General features: G+C 47.4%; 1 protein-coding gene and 2 non-coding genes across 8 annotated transcripts; 2 read left to right on the top strand and 1 right to left on the bottom strand.

The window, feature by feature from the left end:
• Positions 1 to 2,570: 2,570 nt before the first annotated feature.
• LOC112436741 (U6 spliceosomal RNA) lies at positions 2,571 to 2,674 on the top strand. The gene has a single exon (XR_003025446.1). It is a non-coding gene; the product is annotated as a U6 spliceosomal RNA (small nuclear RNA).
• A 160-nt stretch (positions 2,675 to 2,834) lies between these two features.
• SIRT4 (sirtuin 4) lies at positions 2,835 to 23,476 on the bottom strand. 6 transcript variants are annotated; one of them, XM_055096251.2, is made up of 4 exons: positions 22,565 to 23,476; positions 11,818 to 12,315; positions 3,160 to 3,454; positions 2,835 to 3,028 (listed from the first exon to the last, which is right to left on the bottom strand). In XM_055096251.2, the coding sequence occupies exons 2-4, from the start codon at positions 12,312 to 12,314 to the stop codon at positions 2,876 to 2,878; spliced, it is 945 nt and encodes a 314-aa protein (XP_054952226.1). In that variant the 5' UTR covers position 12,315; positions 22,565 to 23,476; the 3' UTR covers positions 2,835 to 2,875. The 6 variants fall into 6 exon arrangements, with proteins under 6 accessions (XP_054952226.1, XP_008956029.2, XP_054952228.1 ...); XM_008957781.6 differs by having other exon boundaries at positions 22,915 to 23,475; XM_055096253.2 differs by having other exon boundaries at positions 12,091 to 12,315; positions 22,565 to 23,459.
• Positions 22,622 to 22,762, top strand: LOC112436855 (U4 spliceosomal RNA). Its single transcript, XR_003025531.2, has one exon. It is a non-coding gene; the product is annotated as a U4 spliceosomal RNA (small nuclear RNA).
• Positions 23,477 to 23,676: the final 200 nt, after the last annotated feature.

Here is a 23,676-nt window from a genome sequence, read left to right as displayed (position 1 = left end):
CCCATAGTCCCAGCTACTTGGGAGGCTGAGGCAGGAGAATGGCATGAACCCAGGAGGCAGAGCTTGCAGTGAGCCAAGATTGCGCCACTGCACTCCAGCCTGGGCAAAAGAGAAAGAGCGAGACTCCATCTCAAAAAAATATATATATATAATTAAATATATAAACATACAATCCACATACCTAGTGTGGTTTTTTTGTTTTGTTTTGTTTTGTTTTTGAGACAGAGTCTTTCTCTTTCACCCAGGCCGTTCAGTGGCACAATCTCGGCTCACTGCAACCTCCGCCTCCCTGGTTCAAGCGATTCTCCTGCGTCAGCCTCCTGAGTAGCTGGGACTACAAGCACATCCCACCATGCCTGGCTAATTTTTGTATTTTTAGTAGAGACGGGGTTTCATCATGTTGGCCAGGATGGTCTCCATCTCCTGACCTTGTGATCCACCCGCCTATGCCTCCCAAAGTGCAGGGATTACAGGCGTGAGCCGCTGTGCCTGGCCCTGGTGTGCTATTTTTATTTTTTATTTTTTATTTTTTATTTTTTTGAGACGGAGTCTTGCTCTGTCGCCCAAGCTGGAGTGCAGTGGCGCGATGTCAGCTCACTGCAAGCTCCGCCTCCCGGGTTCACACCATTCTCCTGCCTCAGCCTCCCAAGTAGCTGGAACTATAGGCGCCTGCCACCACGCCCGGCTAATTTTGTTTGTTTGTTTGTTTTTGTTTGTTTTTTGAGTCTCGCTCTGTCGCCCAAGCTGGAGTGCAGTGGCAAGATCTCGGCTCACTGCAAGCTCCACCTCCCAGGTTCACGCCATTCTCCTGCCTCAGTCTCCCCAGTAGCTGGGACTACAGGCACCCGCCACCACGCCCAGCTAATTTTTTTGTATTTTTAGTAGGGAAGGGGTTTCATCGTGTTAGCCAGGATGGTCTCGATCTCCTGACCTCGTGATCTGCCTGTCTTGGCCTCCCAAAGTGCTGGGATTACAGAAGTGAGCCACTGTGCCTGGCCCATTTTTTTGTATTTTTAATAGAGACGGGGTTTCACCGTGTTAGCCAGGATGGTCTCGATCTCATGATCTCGTGATCCGACCGCTTTGGCCTCCCAAAGTGCTGAGATTACAGGCTTGAGCCACCACGCCCAGCTGCTGTGCTATTTTTGAAAGATTCCTTTATCCCTTGGTTATAAAAAATTCATTCATGGCCATTGCTTATTTTTTCAAAAATTATATCAAAATGGTTCAGTTAAAGACACTTAACCATTTGGATTATAAATTTAGTCATTTCCTTCTACCCTTACCCCACAAAATTAGTGAGATCCTTGGGTTGGCACTCCAGAGACCACTCTGGCCTACATATGTCCCAGGCCATTTCTCCTGCCAGGTGAGATAAAAAGGAAATGAATGCAGCTGCTTCTTTGAAAAAGTCTTTGTTCTGGGGCAAATCTCCTCAGCCTAGACCTTAACTCGTTGGCTGGGAAAGCTGCCGGGTTGAGAAATGGGCTGGCAGAGAGGTGTTGATTTGTTGCCCCCTACAGGCTGCACTCAGCGAGCTTCGATTAGTTTGAGAAAAAAGGGATGCTCCTTAGGGATCTGTAAAGAAATGAAACAAGTGAATGCAAAGATAAACGAAGAGCAGGGTCCAGGGAATGCTTGTGAACACCAGCCTATCAGTCACAATACCATAGCACTTAGGACATGGAAAGATGACCACTGGCCGGGCTTGGTGGCTCATGCCTGTAATCCCAGCACTTTTGGAGGCTGAGGCAGGTGGATCACTTGAGGCCAGGAGTTCAAGACCAGCCTGGCCAACATGGTGAACTGAAAATACAAAAATTAGCCGGGCATGGTGGTGGGCACCTGTAGTCCCAGCTACTCGGGAGGCTGAGCCAGGAGAATTGCTTGAATCTGGGAGGCAGAGGTTGCAGTGAGCCAAGATCATGCCACTGCACTCTAGCCTGGGCTACAGAGCGAGACTCCATCTCAAAGACAAAACAAAACAAAAAAAACACCCGGGCACGGTGGTTCACACCTGTAATCCCAGCACTTTGGGAGGCCAAGGCAGGCAGATCACTTGAGGTCAGGAGTTTGAGACCAGCTTGGCCAATATGGTGAAACTTCGTCTCTACCAAAACTATAAAAAATTAGCCAGGTGTAGTGGTACGTGCCTGTAATCTCAGCTACTTGGGAGGCTGAGGCAGGAGAATCACTTGAATCCAGAAGGCAGAGGATGCAGTGAGCCAAGATCACACCACTGCACTCCAGCCTGGGCAACAGAGCGAGACTGTCTCAAAAAAAAAAGTTTTGGCCGGGTGTGGTAGCTCGTGCCTATAAAGTCAGCACTTTGGGAGGCTGAGGCGGGTGGAGAGCTTGAGCTCAGGACTTCGAGACCAGCCTGGGTGACAAAGTGAGACCCTGTCTCTACAAAAAATATAAACAATTAGTTGGGTATGGTGGTGCACGCCTGTAGTCCTAGCTACTTGGGAGGCAGAGGTGGGAGGATGGCTTGAACCTGGGAGGCAGAAGTTGCAGTGAGCTGAGGTCAGGCCATTGCACTGTCTCAAAAAAAAAAAAAATTAGTTTTAGTGCTCTCTTCAGCAGCACATATACTAAAATTGGAATGATACAGAGGTTAGCATGACCCCTGTGCAAGAATGACACACAAATTCATGAAGCATTTCATATAAAGCTGAACAATTTTTTATTTTAAAAAAATGAGTTTTAATTAAGAATATCCACACATTAAGATACCTAGAACCTTCTATACTTTGTCAGTGCACCCTACTCTGTTGAATGGGAACTGGAATCTGTCATTTGAGAAGGCATTTACATTTAGCAGCAAGATTCAAGTGAAAGTCCCTGTTCCAGGTTCTGGAATATCAGGCTGTGGTCAGCATGGGTCTATCAAAGGCAGCAACTCTCCACAACGAGAATTCAGTTTCAGACACGCCAAGTCATCCGACCGTGTGGGCCCAATGTTCAGTATTGCAATCGGGAGCTTCTTCTCCCAGGCAGTGAGGATAAACCTGTAACCGGAGTATACCTGCACGGAGAAAAGACACACATAAGAATGTCTAGGTTCTCTAGATCTAGAAAAAGTTAAACCAAACAGGGTGTCTCTCCAGGACTCAATCCCGCACAAGGGGTAGTTACCACTCTTGCCAAGTCAGATACCTGCAAGGATGATCCCACCACCAAGAGGGAGTCGGCTTCTTTTACACGCTTGTGCACAAAATCAACCTTGTCAGGGTTCACTGTGTCCCCGAAGAAAACGACATCTGGTTTCAGACGGCCTCCACATTGAACGCAGGTTGGGACCTGAAAGCTCCGGACTTGCTCCTCTGAGAGAAAGACGTCACCATCAGGAGCCAGGCCATGGGCCTCAGCACTCCAGGTGGGGTTCAGGACTTGGAAACGCTCTTGCAGCACTCCCCGGGGAGTCTGTTCCCCACAATCCAAGCACAGGACCCTGGAACCAAGGAAGACGCCGACTGAACAGTATGCCCTTGGGAGGCACAAAGCTGTCAGAGACGTTTCATCTCCAACCATTTTCAGCCCTTCCATCGCTGCTTTCTTTCCCTAACACACAATCCCCACCCCATTTTAGCCATACTTTCTATTTTATTTTTTTTATTTTTGGAGACAGGATCTGGCTGTTGCCCAGGCTGGAATGCAGTGGCACGATCTCAGCTCACTGCAGCCTCAACCTCCTGGGCTCAGGTTATCCTCCCACCTCATCCTCCTGAGTGGCAGGGACTGCACTACAAACACGCGCCACCTCGCCCAGCTAATTTTTGTAGTTTTGGTAGAAATGGTGTTTCACTGTGTCGCCCAGGCTGGTCTCAAACTCCTGGCCTCAAGTGATCCTCCCTCCTTGGCCTCCCAAAGTGCTGGGATTACAGGTGTGAGCCACTGCGCCCCGCCCATCAATTTCCTTCCCATACACTCCTTCCTAACCTTCTGCTATAGCTCACTTTTATCCTTAACATGACTGCAAATGCCTTGCCTGCTGATTTCCTTAATGCCCAAACCTGCATTTTTCCCTCTATACTTTCCCTTGCTCATCTGCTGAATTTGCCACTGTCTATTACCATTCCTTCTAAAATGCTTCTCCTTCTTGGTTTCCAGGACACAGTGTCTCCTGGTTCTCTTCTCACCTCTTTTTTTTTTTTTTTTTTTTTTTTTGAGAGCAAGTTTCACCCTCATTGCCCAGGTTGGAGTGCAATGGCATGATCTTGGCTCACCGCAACCTCCGCCTCCTGGGCTCAAGCGATTCTCCTGCCTCAGCCTCCTGAGTAGCCGGGATTACAGGCAGGCTCTACCACACCCGACTAATTTTTTTTGTATTTTTAGTAGAGACGGGGTTTCTCCATGTTGGTAAGGCTGGTCTCAAACTCCCGACCTCAGGTGGTCCGCCTGCCTTGGCCTCCCAAAGTGCTGGGATTACAGGTGTGAGCCACTGCACCCGGCCCCCCTTCTCACCTCTCCAATCACCAGAGCTTGAGCCAGTGAGGGAGAGCACTTTGTGTCTGTTTTTATTTTTTTATTTTATTTTTTATTTTTTTGAGACAGAGTTTCACTCTTGTTGCCCAGGCTGGAGTGCAATGGCGCGATCTTGGCTCACCGCAACCTCTGCCTCCCAGGTTCAAGCAATTCTCCTGCCTCAGCCTCCCGAGTAGCTGGGATTACAGGCATGCACCACCACGCCCGGCTAATTTTGTATTTTTAGTAGAGACGGGGTTTCTCCATGTTGAGGCTGGTCTCGAACTCTTGACCTCAGGTGGTCTGCCCGCCTTGGCCTCCCAAAATGCTGGGATTACAGGCATGAGCCACTGCGCCCGGCCTATTTTTTTTTTTTTTTTTTTTTTAAGAGACAGGGTCAGGCTGGGCGTGGTGGCTCACGCCTGTAATCCCAACACTTTGGGAGGCCAAGGCGGGCGGATCACGAGGTCAGGAGATCGAGACCATTCTGGCTAACATGGTGAAACCCCATCTCTACTAAAAATACAAAAAATTAGCCAGGCATGGTGGCGGGCGCCTGTAGTCCCAGCTACTCGGGAGGCTGAGGCAGGAGAATGGCGTGAACCCGGGAGGCGGAGCTTGCAGTGAGCCGAGATAGCACCACTGCACTCCAGCCTGGGCAACGAGCGAGACTCCGTTTCAAAAAAAAAAAAGACACAGGGTCTTGGCCAGGCGTAGTGGCTCTTACCTGGAGTGCAGTGGCATGATCATAGCTCACTGCAGCCTCGAACTCCTAAGCTCAAGCAATCCTCCTGCCTTAGTCTTCCAAAGTGCTGGGACTACAGGTATGAGCCACCACACCCAGCCTCATTTTTCTCCTTTTAGTTCTAGTCAGCCATCAGATTATGTTGATTTTCTTCTCTTAAAAGAACCCCTGTGGCCAGGCATGGTGGCTCACACCTTGTAATCCCAGCACTTTGGGAGAGTAAAGCAAGAGAATCGCTTGAGCTCAGGAGTTCCAGACCAGTCTGGGTAGACAGCAAGACGCTGTCTCTACAAAAAAAATTTTTTTGGCTTGTCTTTTTGTTTTTTGAGATGGGGTCTTGCTCTGTCACCCAGGCTGGGAGCAATGGTTGCTCACTGCAACCTCCGCCTCCTGGGCTTAAGCGATTCTCCTGCCTCAGCCTCCCGAGCAGCTGGGATTACAGGCGCCTGCCACCACGCCCAGCTAATTTTTGTGATCTGCCCACCTCGGCCTCCCAAAGTGCTGAGACTACAGACGTGAGCCACCACGCCTAGCCAAAAAAAAAAATTTTTAATTAGCTGGAGTTCTAATTACCCAGGAGTTCTAGGTTACAGGGAGTTATGATGGCACCATTGCACTCTAGCCTGGGTGTCAGAACCAGACCCTGTCTAAAAAAGAAAAAAAGGCCAGGCCGGGCATGGTGACTCACACCTGTAATCCCAGCAATTTGGGAGGCCAAGATGGGTGGATCAGTTGAGGTCAGGAGTTTGAGACCCGCCTGGCCAACATGGTGATACCCCGTCTCTACAAAAATACAAAAAAATTAGCCGGATGTGGTGGCGCACACCTGTAATTCCAGCTACTCAGGAGGTTGAGACAGGAGAATTGCTTGAACCCAGGATGTAGAGGTTACAGTGAGCCAAGATCATGCCATTGTACTCCAGCCTAGGTGACAGAGCAAGACTTCATCTCAAAAAAAAAAAGAAAAAAAAAAAAAGCCGGGCACAGTGGCTCATGCCTGTAATCCCAGCACTTTGGGAGGCCAAGGCAGGCAGATCACCTGAGGTCAGGAGTTTGAGACCAGCCTGGCCAACACAGTGAAGCCCAGTCTCTACCAAAAATACAAAAATTAGCCGGGCATGGTGGTGCATGCCTGTAATCCCAGCTACTCAGGAGGCTGAGGCAGGAGAATCGGTTGAACCCGGGAGGTGGAGGTTGCAGTGAGCCAAGATCGCACCACTGCTCTCCAGCCTAGGCGACAGAGTGAGACTCTGTCTCAAAAAAAAAAACAAAGAAAAGAAAAAAAGTCCCCTGTGAAATGTCAAGAAGTCCTGGATTGTTTTAAAATGCTTAAGAAGAGACAGAATGGATAAAGTAGACATGACAAAATCTTGATAAAACCTTGGAATCTGGATGATGGTATATGAGAATTCATTATACTATTCTCTTTTGTGAATGTTTGAAATTTTCATTATTAAAAGAACAGATTTTCTTCATGAAAAAAATTGTGAGTTTTTTTTTGAGACAGAGTTTCACTCTTGTCGCCCAGGCTGGAGGGCAATGGCACAACAGTCTTGGCTCACCGCAACCTCCGCCTCCCAGGTTCAAGCGATTCTCCTGCCTCAGCCTCCCGAGTAGCTGGGATTACAGGCATGTGCCACCATGCCCGGCTAATTTTTTGTTGTTCTTGTACTTTTAGTAGTGACAGGGTTTCTCCATGTTGGTCAGGCTGGTCTTGACTCCCGACCTCGGGTTATCCACCCGCTTCGGCATCCCAAAGTGCTGAGATTACAGGCATGAGCCACCACGCCCGGCGGAAAAAATTGTTTTAATGAATCCATAAGCATCATTAACTCAAATTCCCTGGATACCACCTTAGTCTAGGTCTTTCAGGCTGACCTCCCTGACCTGCTCTTTTTAATCCTGTTTAGCCTTCCTCAAATGCTATTTTTATCATGTTGCTTGCTTGCTCTGAAACCACTAATAAACCCCTTTGGTGTCTCACAGCAGACCCAACTGCACTGCCTGATTTTCAAATGTAACCATGATTTGGGCCTAACTTTCCCAGACAATCTGGTTTCTGCAAGTCCCAGGTCCAAACCTCTACAGAGGCCAGGCCAGACTCCTCTGGGATCTACAACTTCCCTTCATTTGGAAAGCCCTGTTTCCCACTCTTGCCTAGACAAACCTGAGCCAATCTCAAGCCCCCTGTACCCATAAAAGCTTTCTTGGGGCAGGCGCTGTGGCTCACGCCTGTAATCCCAGCGCTTTGGGAGGCCGAGGCAGGCGGATCACGAGGTCAGGAGTGAGTTCGAGACCAGCCTGGCCAACATGATGAAACCCTACCTCTACTACAAATACAAAAAATTAGCTGGGGGTGGTGGCAGGCACCTGTAATCCCAACTACTTGGGAGGCTGAGGCAGGAGAATCACTTGAACCCAGGAGGCGGAGGTTGCAGTGAGCCGAGACCGTGCCACTGCACTCCAGCCTGGGCAACAAGAACAAGACTCTGTTTCAAAAAAAAAAAAAAAAAAAAGCTTTCTTGGGCCAGGCATGGTGGCTCACACCTGTAATCCCAACACTTTGGAAGATCGAGGCAGGAGGAGGGCTTGAGCTCAGGAGTTCGAGACCAGACTAGGTAACACAGCAAGATCCTGTCTCTATTTTTTAAAAAATTTATTTTTTTTTAAAGCTTTCTCAACTGATTATTCCAATCTTTACTAAATCTGTTTATTTGAACATGCACAGCATATAAATCAAGAACCACACAATTTCACAATCATGCGTTGTCATTTATCATTAATTATGTGCTTTTCTTTGTTTGCTTGGTTGTTTTTTGAGAAGGAGTTTCGTTCTTGTTGCCCAGGCTGGAGTGCAATGGTGCGATTTCGGCTCATTACAACCTCTGCCTCCCGGGTTCAAATGATTCTCCTGTCTCAGCCTCCTGAGTAGCTGGGATTATAGGCATGCACCACCATGCCTGGCTAATTTTGTATTTTTAGTAGAGACAGGGTTTCACTGTGTTGGTCAGGCTGGTCTTAAACTCCTGACCTCAGGTGATCCCCCGCCTCGGCCTCCCAAAGTGCTCGGATTACAGGCGTGAGCCACCGTGCCCGGCCAATTATGTTATTTTTGTGTCTTCCCAAATATTACAAAGTTCTTGCATATAAAGTGGGCCATGTTTTATACTTTGGTTTTTGTTTGTTGTTTGAGACAATCTCCCTCTGTCGCCCAGGCTGGAGTGCAATGGCACGATCTTGGCTCACTGCAACCTCTGCCACCCATGTTCATGCAATTCTCCTGCCTCAGCCTCCCGAGTAGCTGGGACTATAGGCGCCCGCCACCACGCCTGGCCAATCTTTTATTTTTAGTAGAGACTGGGTTTCGACATATTGGCCAGGCTGGTCTCAAACTCCTGAGCTCAAGTGATCCGCCCCCTCAGCCTCTCAAAATGCTGGGATTACAGGTGTGAGCCACTGAGCCCAGCCTATACTTTGGTTCTGACCACTAAGAAGCACAGTAGTTAGTGTTATAATGTACTACATAGTGTAACGTATGTACACCATACATTCTAGGCACCCAGTAAATATTTCACCATTGGCAGACTGACTTCAGCCCTCAGAGGAGCCTCTCTAGGGCTTAAAGAAATAAGTCTCCAATTAGCTACAATTATTGCCAGACCCATAAGCATGATACCCTCCCATGTATCTGTTCCCTCATTATTGATTGAGTTCTGACTACTGCCCGGCTACGTTATGGTCTATGTATCTAGCCATCCTAGGCATTGGAAACCCAGCAGTTTATAGCACATGCTATTGGTGTTCAGCTCATATTTTCCTCAGAACATGCTAAAGGCCACGTTCGAACAGTTTCCTTTCTTTTTGTTTTTTTATTGAGATAGAGTCTCACTCTGTTGTCCAGGCTGGAGTGCAGTGGCACAATCTTGGCTCACTGCAACCTCTGCCTCCCAGGTTCAGGCGACTCTCGTGCCTCAGCCTCCCAAATAGCTGAGACTACAGGTGTGCGCCACTATGCCCAGGTAATTTTTTGTATTTTTAGTAGAGATGGGGTTTCACCATGTGGGCCAGGATGGTCTCGAATTCCTGACCTCAAGTGATCTGCCTGCCTCTGCCTCCCAAAGTGCTGGGATTACAAGCATGAGCCACCGCACCCGTCCCAGTTTCCTTTCTCTGTTTTTTTGTTTGTTTTTTTTTTTGACGGAGTTTTGTTCTTGTTGCCGAGGCTGCAGGCTGGAGTGCAATGGCACAATCTCGGCTCACTGCAACCTCCGCCTCTTGGGTTCAAGCTATTCTCCTGTCTAAGCCTCCCGAGTCGCTAGGATTACAGGCATGCACCACCACGCCCAGCTAATTTTGTATTTTTAGTAGAGACAGGGTTTCTCCATGTTGGTCAGGCTGGTCTCGAACTCCTGACCTCAGGTGATCCGCCCAACTCAGCCTCCCAAAGTGCTGGGATTACAGGCGCGAGCCACCGTGCCCAGCCAATTTCCTTTCTTAAAAAAATTTTTTGTAGAGACGGAGTCTGGCTGTGTTACCCAGGCAGGTCTTGATCTCCTGGCCTCAAGTAATCCTCCTGCCTCAGCCTCCTGAGTTGCTGGGATGACAGATATGAACCACAGCACCCTGGTGGACACAATTTTCTTTCTTTTTTTTTTTTCTTTTTTGAGACGGAGTCTCGCTCTGTCACCCAGGCTGGAGTGCAGTGGCGCGATCTCGGCTCACCGCAAGCTCCACCTCCCAGGTTCACGCCATTCTCCTGCCTCAGCCTCCCGAGTAGCTGGGACTACAGGCGCCCGCCACCGCGCCCAGCTAATTTTTTGTATTTTTAGTAGAGACGGGGTTTCACCATGTTAGCCAGGATGGTCTCGATCAACTGACCTCGTGATCCGCCTGCCTCAGCCTCCCAAAGTGCTGGGATTACAGGCGTGAGCCGCCGCGCCCGGCCTACACAATTTTCTTACAAGCAGTTTCCTGTGTCTCTCTTGCCTCAGATGTTCTCTGCCCACGGAAGCCTCCTTGGGAGGAGCAGAGTCAAAATGTTAGGGAATTAATTCCCCTAGAGTGATCCTGGACCCATGAGGGATGAGAGATGGTGAATAAATACCCTAGCTTCAAGGCCAAGCACAGTGGCTCACACTAGTCATCCCAGCACTTTGAGATGCCAAGGCAGGAGGATCACATGAGCCCAGGAGTTCGAGACCAGCCTTGGCAACATAGTAAGACTTCGTCTCTACAAAAAATAAAAATTAAATTAAAAATTAGCTGGGCACGGTGGCGTTTGCCTGTAGTCCCAGCTACTTAGGAGGCTGGGGTGAAAGGATCACTTGAGCCCAAGAGATTGAGGCTGAAGTGAGCTATAATCACACCACCACATCCCAGTCTGTGTGACAGAGTGAAAGCCTGTCATACACACACACACACACACACACACACACACGTGTACACACAAACACAAAAGAAAATAAAAGAAAAAAGAAAATCACCCTAGCCTGCTCAACTTTCTTTTTTTTTTTTTCTTTTTGAGACGGAGTTTTGCTCTGTTGCCCAGGCTGGGGTGTGGTGGCATGATCTCAGCTCATGATCTCAGCTCACTGCAACCTCTACCTCCCAGGTTCAAGCGATTCTCCTGCCTCAGCCTCCTGAGTAGCTGGAATTACAGGTGCGTGCCACCACTTCCAACAGATTTTTGTATTTTTAGTAGAGACGGGGTTTCACCATGTTGACCAGATTGGTCTTGACCTCCTGACCTCAGGTAATCTGCCTGCCTCGGCCTCCCAAAGTGCTGGGATTACAGGCGTGAGCCACCACACCCGGCCTCAACTTTCTTTAAAAAATATATATATATATATTATATATATATATAATTTACTTTACTTATATAGAGACAGAGTCTCACTGTGTTTGCCAGGTTGGTCCTGAACTGTTAGCCTCAAGCAATCTTCCTGCTTCAGCCTTCCAAAGTGCTAGGATTACAGGTATGAGCCATTGTGCACCATCCTCAACTTTTTTTTTTCTTTTTTTCTTTTTTTTGCACTGTTGCCCAGGCTGGAGTGTAGTGGTGCAATCTCGGCTCACTGCAGCAACCTCTGCCTCCCAAGAGATTTTCCTGCCTCAGCCTCCCAAGTAGCTGGGATTACAGGCATGTGCCACCACGACCGGCTAATTTTTGTATTTTTAGTAGAAATGGGGTTTCACCATGTTGGCCAGGCTGGTCTCGAACTCCTGAGCTCACATGATCTGCCCACCTCAGCCTCCCAAAATGCTGGGATTACAGGCGTGAGCCACTGCGCCTGGCCCCAGTCCTCAAGTTTCATTGAGGCAATCCTCAGGCATGTCCTAGACAGTTGGAGGGTCCCTCACAGGACTGAACCCCAGTGCCCAAGGCAGTAACCCACTCATTAACACACACTTTCTTGGCTTTCCTCTCTTTCCTGTTTTACATCCTTGCTCCGTCAATGAATTTACTGGAATCAACTGCAAAATAAACAACTTGCTCTGAAATCCTTTTCTCAAGGTCTAAGACTGTGGTGATCAAGACAGCCAAGGTCCCTACTCTCCCAAAACAACACACGGGTTTGCGTTCAAACCGTGTACAGCTCCTGCACCTGTCCATGCATCCGTGGAGCTCTGTCAGGCGCCGACTCCCCGCCTTGGTGTGCAAAGCATCCACATTTTGGGTCACCAACCAGTACAGCTTTCCGAGTTTCTCCCAGGTGCTCAAAGCCCAGTGTGCAGGGTTAGGCTGGTGGGAGGAGAATTGAGGCCAGCCTACGAAGTTTCTCGCCCAGTACCGCTGGCGGATTGGGGCACTCCGGACAAAATCGCCATGCTGGATGGGCCTGCGGTCAGTGCGGGCATAAAGCCCCACTTTTTCTGACCTGTAGTCTGGTATCCCCGATTCAGTGGAGATTCCTGCCCCAGTCATCACAAGGAGTCTCTTGGAAAGGGTGATGAAGCGCTGTAACTCTTTGACCTTCTCAGGGTCCAGAGGAGGACTTGCTGGCACAAATAACCCAATGGAGGCTTTCGAGCACGGCTGGCTGGGGTTTGCGATCCAACGGCCTTTTGCTGACCTGAAAGTCAACGCAAAGCTCATCTTCATTCTAGAGAAAAAGAAGCCTCATGTGAGAAACTGGGGTGTTTTTTTTTTTTTCTCATTTTTTGTTTGTTTGTTTTCGTTTTGTTTTTTGAGACAGAGTCTCCCTCTGTTGCCCAGGCTAGAGTACAGTGGCATGATCTTGGCTCACTGTAACCGCCGCCTCCCGGGTTCAAGTGATTCTCCTGCCTCAGCCTCCAGAATAGCTGGGACTACATGGCCACCATGCCCGGCTAATTATTGTATTTTTAGTAGAGGCAGGGTTTCACCATGTTGGCCAGGCTGGTCTCGAACTCCTGAGCTCTAGTGATCTGCCCGCCTCGGCCTCCCAACGTGCTGGAATTACAGGTGTGAGCCTCTGAGTCTGGCCCTAATAAGTCAGGTTTTGTTTGATTTTGTTCATGTAATTAAGCACACACACGCATTCCTTTTATTTTTTCATTTCCCCCTTATTTTAGTTTACCCTCCACTGCAAGCTCTGCTACTTGGACACATCAGAGAGACAAGACCCCTGCCCGTCAGCTTTTCCAGCTGTAACAATAGAGGGCCGGGTGCGGTGGCTCACGTCTGAAATCCCAGCACTTTGGGAGGCCGAGGCAGGCAGATCACTTGAGATCAGGAGTTCGAGACATGCCTGGCCAACATGGTGAAACCCCGACTCTACTAAAAATACAAAAAAAATTAGCCGGGCATGGTGGCACGTGCCCGTAATCCCAGCTACTAGGGAGGCTGAGGCAGGAGAATTGCTTGAACCCGGGAGGCGGAGGTTGCAGTGAGCCGAGATCGCGCCGTTGCACTCCAGCCTGGGCGAAGAAGCAAGACTCCGTCTCAAAAAAAAAAAAAAAAAAAAAAAAAAAAAGAAAGAAAAAAAAAGAAAAAACTTTGACATATTATTTGATATAATGCATAAATCCTCTAGTGACATGCACCCCGTATGTAAACATTATTTTATGTTTGGCTTTCCAGATCTGAGATCAGGACCCCGCTTTCTCCTTGACATTCCACAGCAAAACGTGAACAGCTGAACAAACACACGGTCCGGTTTCCCGAGACCAAAGGGTCAGGGGAAACCCCCGCTGAAAACGTGCATCAGTGGAACAACTACTCTCTTCCAGGTCCCACCGAGGGCAAAGAGGAGAAATAGAATCCCTCACAAGAAATCCACAACTTCTAGAAATCCGCAGCACACACAGAACACACTTACCTCTCACAGCTCTACGGACACTTCACACCCCACAGTGGGACCGTCTGATTACATTTGCATTTTGGGACATGTAGTCCAGAAAGCTTAAATGATGCGAGAAAAACTACAAGTCCCACAATCCTCCGCGTCTCGCAATTGACAGCCCCAGATCATCCAGGAACGCCCCCTGTCGGCTCTTTCTGGTCAGAGGTTCCCCCGTTAATATAAAAGCTTTTAATCATGGATTTTTTTCTTTGTTTTCAATTTCTGTGGGCACTTAGTAGGTGTATATATTTATAGTGTACATAAGATTTTTTTCTTTTTTCTTTTTTTTTTTTTTAAGACGGAGTTGGTTTTTTTTTTTTTGAAAAAACTCCAGTCTGGAGTGCAGTGGCACGATCTCGGCTCACTGCAACCTCCCTCTCCCAGGTTCAACCGATTCTCCTGCCTCAGCCTCCCGAGTAGCTGGGATTATTTTTGTATTTTTAGTAGAGACGGGGGTTTCGCCATGTTGGCCAGGCTCGTCTTGAACTCCTAACCTCAGGTGATCCGCACGCCTTGACCTCCCAAAGTGCTGGGATTATAGGCGTGAGCCACTGCGCCCGGCCATCTTTTCTCTTATTTTTTGTCTTTTTTTCTTTTCTCTGTGCCTATCTATGCTTTACCCACATGAGATGTTTTGATACAAACATGCAATGTGAAATGAGCACGTCATTAATCATGGATCTAGATTTGACTTTTTTAAAAGTTTTTGTATTTTTAGTAGAGACAGAGTTTCACCATGTTGGCCAGGCTGGTCTCGAACTCCCGACCTCAGGTGATCCGCCAACCTCGGCCCCCCAAAATGCTGGGATTACAGGCCTGAGCCACTGTTCCCGGCCTAGATTTGACTCATTCTAAACATCAGAGTTTGTGATCCTTTTCATTCACAACGACAGTATCAAGTTATTTGCTATTGGTAAAATACCTTGAACTTGTGAAGAAATGTGTTTATACATATCTGAAAAAGTGATAGTTTGTTGTTGTTGTTGTTTGTTTGTTTGTTTTTGAGATGGAGTCTCGCTCTGTTGCCCAGGCTGGAGTGCAATGGTGCCATTTCGGCTCACTGCAACCTCCGCCTCCCGGGTTCAAGCAATTCTCCTGCCTCAGCCTCCTGAGTAGCAGGGATTACGGGCGCATGCCACCACACCCGGCTAATTTTTTTATTTTTAGTAGAGACAAGGTTTCACCATGTTAGCCAGGATGGTCTTGATCTCCTGACCTCGTGATCTGCCCACCCTAGCCTCCCAAAGTACTGGGATTACAGGCGTAAGCCACTGTGCCCAGCCAAAAGTGATGTTTTTACAGTTAATATGAAGCCAAATATATTATACCTGGACTAATGTACTTAACCTGCTTGGCTTCTCCAATTTTATTTATCATTTTTTTTTTATTAAGTTAATCAAACAAGGCCTGCGTCTCACTCCCAGGGATTCTGATCTACAAATTTCCTAATTGTTCCTAATGTGTAGACAACCAGAACTGCCGCTCTGCAGCATCACCTAAATCAATAAATGTATAAGTGTCTTTGGACATAAAGGTGGGCGGCCAGCAGGGACCTTGAAGACCACCTAAGGACTCCCTTCCTCCATTTTAAGATGAATCGGGCTGAGTGCAGTGGTTCCCACCTGTAATACCAACACTTTGGGAGGCCAAGGCAGGAGGATCACTTGAGCCCAAAAGTTCAAGACCAGCTTGGGCAACATAGTGAGACCCACTCACTACAAAAAATAAACAAAATTAGCGGGGTGTGGTGGTGTGTGCCTGTAGTCCCAGCTACTCAGGAGGCTCAGGTGGGAGGATCACTTTGAGCCCAGGAGATCGAGGCTGCAGTGAACCATAATTGTGCGACTGCACTTCAGCCTGGGTGACAAAGTGAGATCCCATCTCTTCAAAAAATAATAATAATAAATAAAGATGAACTGAAGTGCAGAGAAGTAATGTGGAAGCTTGAGAAAGAGTTTTTAGGTTTTTGGTTCTATCATTGTATCTTTGGAGGTAATATTGGCAAAATGACCATTTAGTAGTTTGCCCATTTCTGCTTTTTTTTTTTTCTTTTTTTTGAGACAGGGTCTCGTTCTGTCACCCAGGCTGGAGTGCAGTTGTGACATCACAGCTCACTGCAGTTTCTACTTCCCAGGCCCAAGGGATCCTCCAACCTCATCCTCTCGAGTAGCTGAGATCACAGGCATCCACCACCACGCCCAGCTAAATTTTGTTATTTTTTATTTTTGTCGAGACACGGTCTCACTATGTTGCTCAGGCTGGTCTCAAACTCCTGAACTCAAGGAAAGTTCTTGCTTTGGCCTCCCAAAGTGCTGGGATTACAGGTGTGAGCCACCATGCCGGGCCTGCTTATTTCGACTTGGCAGCATCATTTCATGAAGCCCCTGACTCTGTGACAACATACAGCTCTCCAGAAAGACGCTTTGAAGACAAAACAGAATAGAGCACACAGCCCTCCATGTCTCTTCCAAGTCACTATATTCATTAAAAGATAAATGACTCTGGTCATTGCCTTTTCCTGCACAAGATAATGTCTGATGGGGTTAGTGATGATACCTCTGTAATCCATAACCAGATATACTCTTGCACCCAAACTTTGATACGATTGTGCTTTAATGTAACTTTGAAGCAAGTTTAATGTGATTTCGCAGGCACCGTACACTCACCACTTGTATATGAGTGGCTGAAATTCTGTGTTGGACCAGTCTGATGGAACTGCTCCCACACTATAGCCCTCGGTCTGTAATCCTCAGTAAGACTTGTAAGTAAAACTAACTTTAATTTTTTTTTTTGAGAGAGAGTCTAGCTCTGTTGCCCAGGCTGGAGTGCAGTGGAGCGATCTTCACTCACTGAAGCCTCTGCCTTCCCGGCTGAAGTGATTCTGCTGCCTAGGCCTCTGGAGTAGCTGGGATTACAGGCGCTCGCCACTGCGCCCGGCTAATTTTTGTATTTTTAGTAGAGATGGGGTTTCGTCATGTTGGCCAGGCTGGTTTTGAACTCGTGACCTCAGGTGACCCACCTGCCTCGGTCTCCTAAAATGCTAGGATTACAGGAGTGAGCCACTGCACCCCGCCACTTTTATTATTATTATTATTGTATTTATTTATTTATTTATTTATTTTTGAGACGGAGTCTCGCTCTGTCGCCCAGGCTGGAGTGTAGTGGAGAGATCTCGGCCCACTACAAGCTCCACCTCCCGGGTTCACGCCATTCTCCTGCCTCAGCCTCCCGACTACAGGCGCCCGCCACCACGCCCGGCTAATTTTTTGTATTTTTTTTTAGTAGAGACGGGGTTTCACCGTGTTAGCCAGGATGGTCTCTATCTCCTGACCTCGTGATCCGCCCGCCTCAGCCTCCCAAAGTACTGGATTACAGGCGTGAGCCACCGCGCCCGGCTATTTATTTATTTATTTATTTTTTGAGACGGAGTATTGCTCTGTGCCCAGGCTGGAGTGCAGTGGCACGATCTCAGATCACTGCAACCTCCGCCTCCCGGGTTCAAGTGATTCTCCTGCCTCAGCCTCCCGAGTAGCTGGGATTACGGGTGCCCGCCACCATGCCCGGCTAATTTTTGTATTTTTAGTAAAGACGGGGTTTCACCATGCTTGTCAGCATGGTCTCGAACTCCTGACCTCGCGATCCGCCCGCCTCAGCCTCCCAAAGTGCTGGAATTACAGGCATGAGCCACTGTGCCCTGCCACTTTAATTATTTAAAAGCTTATTTTTTTATTTTGGGGACATGGTCTCACTCTTTCACCCAGGCGGGAGTTCAGAGGCACGATCACTGCGCACTACAGCCTCAACCTCTTGGACTCAAACCATCCTCCCACCTCAGCCTCCTGAGTAGCTGGGACTACAGGTGGGCCACCACGCCCAGCTAATTTTTGTATTTTTTTGTAGAGACGGGGTTTCACCATGTTGCCCAGGCTGGTCTCGAACTCCTGGGCTCTAGGCTTTCCAAAGTGTTGTGATTACGGGCGTGAGCTACTGCGCCTGGCCGATTCTTTTTTCCTTAGTACACAGGGAGTAGTAGCTCCAGCAACAGCGAAAGTCAGTAGCTGTAGGATCTACTAGGCGGGGAAACTCATATGACAGCCCCCCTCCTTTTTTTTTTTTTTTTTGAGATGGAGTTTCACTCTTGTTGACCAGGCTGGAGTGCAATGGCGCCATCTTGGCTCACCGCAACCTCCGCCTCCCGGGTTCAAGTGATTCTCCTGCCTCAGCCTCCCCAGTATCTGGGATTACAGGTGTGAGCCACTGCGCCCGGCCACCCCCTTTTTTTTTCAAGGCTGCAGTGAGCCATGATCCTGTGACTGCACTCCAGCCACTGACAGCCCTTTCTGCATTAGTTAACCTGACCACATCTGCTGAAAGAAAACACCAGAAGCTAGACTGAAATTTTCATTGTCAAAAAAATTATAATCCCCCCCAAAATTTAAAAATTATAATCCAGCACATTTTCTGCACACATTTTCTGGGTATTTTATCATAACTTTAAAAAATGTGAGAACAGTGACATTCTCCTTCCCCATTCACCAATTTTACTATGAAAAAGTTCAAACCTAGGTTATTTTTTCAGTTCTCCAAGTGGAATGATCATCACTAATAGAGATTGGTTGGGAATTCTATTGTGCTTCTAGGTCCCCAAAAATCTCATGCTCTGAGGAAAAGTTAGCTGAGTTTTCAATTTTTCTCATAGTGCTGGAAAATCATCCCTGGACGGTGAAGTCATCCAAGTCTTTTTTGTTTTGTTTTGTTTTGTTTTTTCTTTCTTTCTTTCTTTTTTAATTTTTGTATGCTTTATTTGTTTCTATTTCTTTTTTTTTTTTTTTTTTTGTCATCCAAGTCAGCTGGTGAAACACACAATTTCACTTGATAGCTACTGAGAGAGTGTAATGGGCCACCCATTCTAGAATTCTCAAGGGCTAGGAAGTTCCTTTGATACCCTCATAGGATTAGGATTAGGGCTTTAGTCTTTTTCTCTCTCTCTCTCTCTTTTTTTTTTTTTTTTTTTTTGATTACAGGCGTGAGCCACCACACCCAGCCCCATTATTTATTTATTTTATTTTATGTATGTATGTATGTATTTATTTATTTATTTATTTTGAGACGGAGTCTCGCTCTATCGCCCAGGCTGGAGTGCAGTGGCGCAATCTAGGCTCACTGCAACCTCCGCCTACCGGGTTCAAGTGATTCTCCTATGTCAGCCTCCCAAGTAGCTGGGATTATAGGCGCCCGCCACCATGCCCAGCTAATTTTTGTATTTTTAGTAGAGACGAGGTTTCACCATCTTGGCCAGGCTGGTCTTGAACTCCTGACCTTGTGATCCACCCGCCTCGGCCTCCCAAAGTGCTGGGATTACAGGCGTGAGCCACCGTGCCTGGCCTAGTGTTTTTCTCACAACTCCACCCCATCCAGAATTAATGACTAAATCCTTGACTGGATGATCAAAGTAAAAGAATCTAAATTCACCACATTGCTAGTCTTTTCTTTTTATCCAGGCTGTGAATTAAATAAGAAATCAGCTGCAGTGGCTCACACCTGTAATCCCACCCCTTGGGGAGGCCGAGGCGGGCGGATCACTTGAGCCCAGGAGCTGGAGACCAGCATGGGCAACATGGTGAAACCCTGTATCTACAAAAAATACAGAAAAATTAGCTGGGCATGGTGGTGTGTGCCTGTAGTCCCAGCTACCTGGGAGGCTGAGGTGGGAAGATCGCTTGAGCCCAGGAGATTTAGGCTGCACTGAGCCGTGATTGCACCCCTGTGCTCCAACCTAAGCGACTGAGAACATGTCTCAAAAAAAAAAAAAAAAAAACAAAAAACAAGTTAGAAATAATCACATAACACATCAGCATCAAACAGGCCTTTTAAAATGTCGTTTTTGACCATCCTGGCTAACACGGTGAAACCCCATCTCTACTAAAAATAGAAAAAATTAGCCGGCCGTGGTGGCGGGCGCCTGTAGTCCCAGCTACTCGGTGAGGCTGAGGCAGGAGAATGGCGTGAACCCGGGTGGCGGAGCTCGCAGTGAGCCGAGATTGCGCCACTGCACTCCAGCCTGGGCTACAGAGCGAGACTCCATCTCAAAAAAAAAAGTGTCATTTTTGTATATGGATGATGAGTACATGAATGTTCACTGAGGAATTCTTTGAACTTTTCGTGTTTACAATTTTTTATAATAAAATGTTGGGGGAAATGTTACTTTTTTTTTTTTTTTTTTTTTTTTTTGAGACGGAGTCTCGCTTTGTCACCCAGGCTGGATTACAGTGGCATGATCTCAGCTCATGGCAACCTCTACCTCCCAGGTTCAAGCGATCCTCCTGCCTCAGCCCCCCTAGTAGCTGGGATTACAGGCAAGCACCACCACGCCCGGTTAATTTTTGTATTTTGTATTTTTGTAATTTTGTATTTTTGTATTTTGTATTTACAGGGATGTCGCCATGTTGCCAGGCTGATCTTGAACTCCTGACCTCAGGTGATCCACCTGCCTTGGCCTCCCAAAGTGTTGGGATTACACGCTCGAGCCACCACACCTAGACCAGATGTAGGTTTCTAATAGCTTTCTACATCCTGAAGGAAAACAGGCAGTGAGGGTGAAAGTTGCTTCAAATTTTAGATACTGTGAACATTCTGTGGAAATAAATCCTTATTATTTGAGCCTCTTTTTGAATTAAGGTGTCCAAAGAAAACCCTTTTGAATTAACATATGATCCAGCAATTTTACTTCTAGGTATGTACACCAAAGAATAGAAAACAGGGGCCAGGCGCGGTGGCTCACACCTGTAATCCCAGCACTTTGGGAGGCCGAGGCAGGCAGATCACTTGAGGTCAGGAGTTCAAGACCAGCCTGACCAACATGGAGAAACCCCGTCTCTACTAAAAAAAAAAAAAAAATTATATATATATATATTTATACATATACATATATAAAATTAGCCAGGCATGGTGGCGCATACCTGTCATCCCAGCTACTTGGGAGGCTGAGGCAGGAGAATCACTTGAACCCAGGAGGCAGAGGTTGTGGTGAGCTGAGATCGCGCCTTTGCAGTCCAGACTGGGCAACAAGAGCGAAACTCAGTCTCAAAAAAAAAAAAAGGAAAACAGAAACTTAAGCTGATATTTGCACACCAATAGCAGCATTATTCCCATAGACAAAAGGTGGAAACCAACAATGACCATCTAAAAATAAATGGATAGGCCGGGCGCCGTGGCTCAGCACTTTGGGAGGCTGAGGAAGGAGGATCACTTGAGGTCAGGAGCTTGAGACCAGCCTGGCCAACATGGTGAAACCCTGTCTCTACTAAAAATACAAAAATTAGCCAGGATTGGTGGCACACACCTGTAATCCCAGTTAGTTATTCGGGAGGCTGAGACAGGAGAACTGCTTGAACCCCAGAGGCGGAGGTTGCATGGGCTGAGATTGAGTCTCTGTACTCCAGCTTGGGCAACAGAGCGAGACTCCCCCTCAAAAAAAAAAAAAAAAAAGGATAAACAGTTGGTCCGGGCGGCAGCTCATGCCTATAGTCCCAGCACTTTGGGAGGCCAAGATGGGAGGATCGCTTGAGCCCAGGAGTTCGAGACCAGCCTGGGCAACATGGTGAGATCATGTCTGTACGAAAAATACAAAAAGTATCCAGCTGAAGTGGGAGGAGGATCACTTGAGGCCTGGAAGCAGAGGTTGAAGTGAGCTGAGATCGCGCCACTGCATTCCAGCCTAGGTGACAGAGCCAAAAGCTGTCTCAAAAAAGAATGAATGGGACCGGGCGCGGTGGCTCACGGCTGTAATCCCAGCACTTTGGGAAACCAAGGCGGGTGGATCACCTGAGGCCAGGAGTTCAAGACCAGCCTGACCAACATGGTGAAACCCCGTCTCTACTAAAAATAATCCCAGCTCCTCGGGAGGCTGAGGCAGGAGAATCGCTTGAACCCGGGAGGCAGAGGTTGATCTCGCCATTGCGCTCCAGCCTGGGCAACAAAAGCAAAACTTCATCTCAAAAAAAAAAAATAGACAAAATAAACGGGCTGGGTGAAGTGGCTCACACCTGTAATTCCAGCACTTTGGGAGGCCGAGGCAGGCAGATCACGTGAGGTCAGGAGTTTGAGACCAGCCTGGCCAACATGGTGAAATCCTGTCTCTACTAAAAATACAAAGAGTGGTGGCATGCATCTGTAATCCCAGCTACTTGAGAGGCGGAGGCAGGAGAATCGCTTGAATCCGGGAGGCAGTGGTTGCAATGAGCCGAGATCATGCCACTGCACTCCAGCCTGGGCAACAAGAGCAAAAACTCCATCTCAAAAAAAAAAAAAAAAAAAAAAAGATAACATCTCATACAGTGAAATATTATTCAGCCATAAAATTAATGAATTCCTGATATATACTACAACATGGATGAACCTTAAAAACATTATTCTGAATGAAATAAGACTGACCTCAAGGACAAATATTGTATGATTCCATTTACATATATAAAGTACTCACAAAGTCATAGAGATAGAAAGTAGAAAAGAGGTTGCCACGGGGGCTGGAGGAGAAGGGAACAGGGAGTAAGGGTTTAATGGGTACAGAGTCTCAGTTTCCACCCTTGGGCATGAAAGATAAAGTTCTGGAGGTAAGTAGTGATGATGGTTACACAACAATGTGAACATATTCTATGCCAGTGAATTTACACTTAAGGTTAAAATGGTAAATTTTATGTATACTTTGGCACAATTTAAAAAAAAGTTTGAAAAAGAAAAAAGACAAAACAATAATCGTCTTTGGAGAAGTCTGTTACACTGAATCTGGAGCCAAGTGAACAGAACCCTGATTTTGATCCCTTTTCTCTCAAAAGCCCTTTGCAGTCTCTGAATTGTCTATTAGCATGTTCCTCCCATAGTGCTTTGCTTCATATCAACAAAAACCTAGCTAAGTGAAATCAGCAACGATATGCAGAAACCACCTACGCAGCTCACAAACATCTTTCTATGATTGTATAATTTTCAAGCAAGCAATAAGTGAAGATTTTTCCATAGGCCCTAAACTCACCTTTGCGAAATAGGAAGCTGGCTTATTGGGAGTGATGAGCAGGGGGCGTAACAAATTAGCTTTGCGCAGTGGCAGTATCGTAGCCAATGAGGTCTATCCGAGGCGCGATTATTGCTAATTGAAAACTTTTCCCAATACCCCGCCGTGACGACTTGCAATATAGTCGGCGCTGGCAATTTTTGACAGTCTCTACGGAGACTGAATTTTCTTGCGGTTGAACAACAGGAATTTTTTGTGTGTGTGTGTGTGGTTGCTTTTGGGAGGTTGAAAAGTGTTTGCTGGCAGACTTTTCAAATGAGAGATGGGGAAGTATCTTACTAACCGATTCTCCAGAGCACGTGTAAGTTTACCTGTTCAGCGGTTTGCGTTTATGAAAGTTGGAGTTGCTGATTTTGTGATCTCTACTTTTAAGGTAAATGCAGGGCGGTGTTGACTTTTCTTGCCAGCTGGCTGTCCTGTTTTCTTTCTCTCGCACTGTTTTCTTTTTGAGACGAAGTCTCGCTCAGGCTGGAGTGCACTGGCGCGATCTCGGCTCGCTGCAAACTGCCGCCCGGGTTCAAGCGATTCTCGTGCCTCAGCCTCCCGACTAGCTGGGATTACAGGCGCCTGCTCACCTCACCCCGCTGATTTTTTTGTATTTTTAGTAGAGACCTCGTTTCACCATCTTGTCCAGGCTGGTTTTGAACTCCTGACCTCGTGATCCACCCGCCTCGGCCTCCCAGAGTGCTGGGATTACAGGCGTGAGCCACCGCGCCCAGCCGTGTTCTCCATTCAGATTTTGTCACAGTGACGTCCTAAAATTATTCCCAACTCCCCCACCCTGCTGTTTCCGCACCCTCGAGCACAGCTGGTCGTCCGTCTGCGCCCTCCAGGCTCACTTTCCCACTGCTCACTCTCCTCGCTCAAAATTCGAGTCTCAACCGAGTCATCTCTGTGACGTCACGTTGATTTGCATAAGATTCCCCAGCGTCCCAAGCGAATGTTCTTATGGTTTTTCAAAACAATGTTTGACACGGGATGTTCCAACAACAAGAAACCTCCCATGCAGATGGGCCTTAAATACGGCTGGTGGAGTGGGAACACGTCGTATACACGGACACACGGGCAGGCAC

The sequence above is a fragment of the Pan paniscus genome, chromosome 10 (assembly GCF_029289425.2).
Source record: "Pan paniscus chromosome 10, NHGRI_mPanPan1-v2.0_pri, whole genome shotgun sequence".
Taxonomy (NCBI): Eukaryota; Metazoa; Chordata; class Mammalia; order Primates; family Hominidae; genus Pan; species Pan paniscus.
Note: the sequence above shows the minus strand (reverse complement) of the source record. Positions and strands in the feature narration are given on the sequence as shown.

Coding starts and splice junctions, on each gene's coding strand:
- SIRT4 (XM_055096251.2), bottom strand. CDS start 12,314: ATGAAGATGAGCTTTGCGTTGACTTTCAGGTCAGCAAAAGGCCGTTGG. Junction 3,455..11,817: donor CTCCACGGATGCATGGACAG/GTGCAGGAGCTG, acceptor CCTTGGTTCCAG/GGTCCTGTGCTTGGATTGTG. Junction 3,029..3,159: donor TGGTGGGATCATCCTTGCAG/GTATCTGACTTG, acceptor TTCTCCGTGCAG/GTATACTCCGGTTACAGGTT.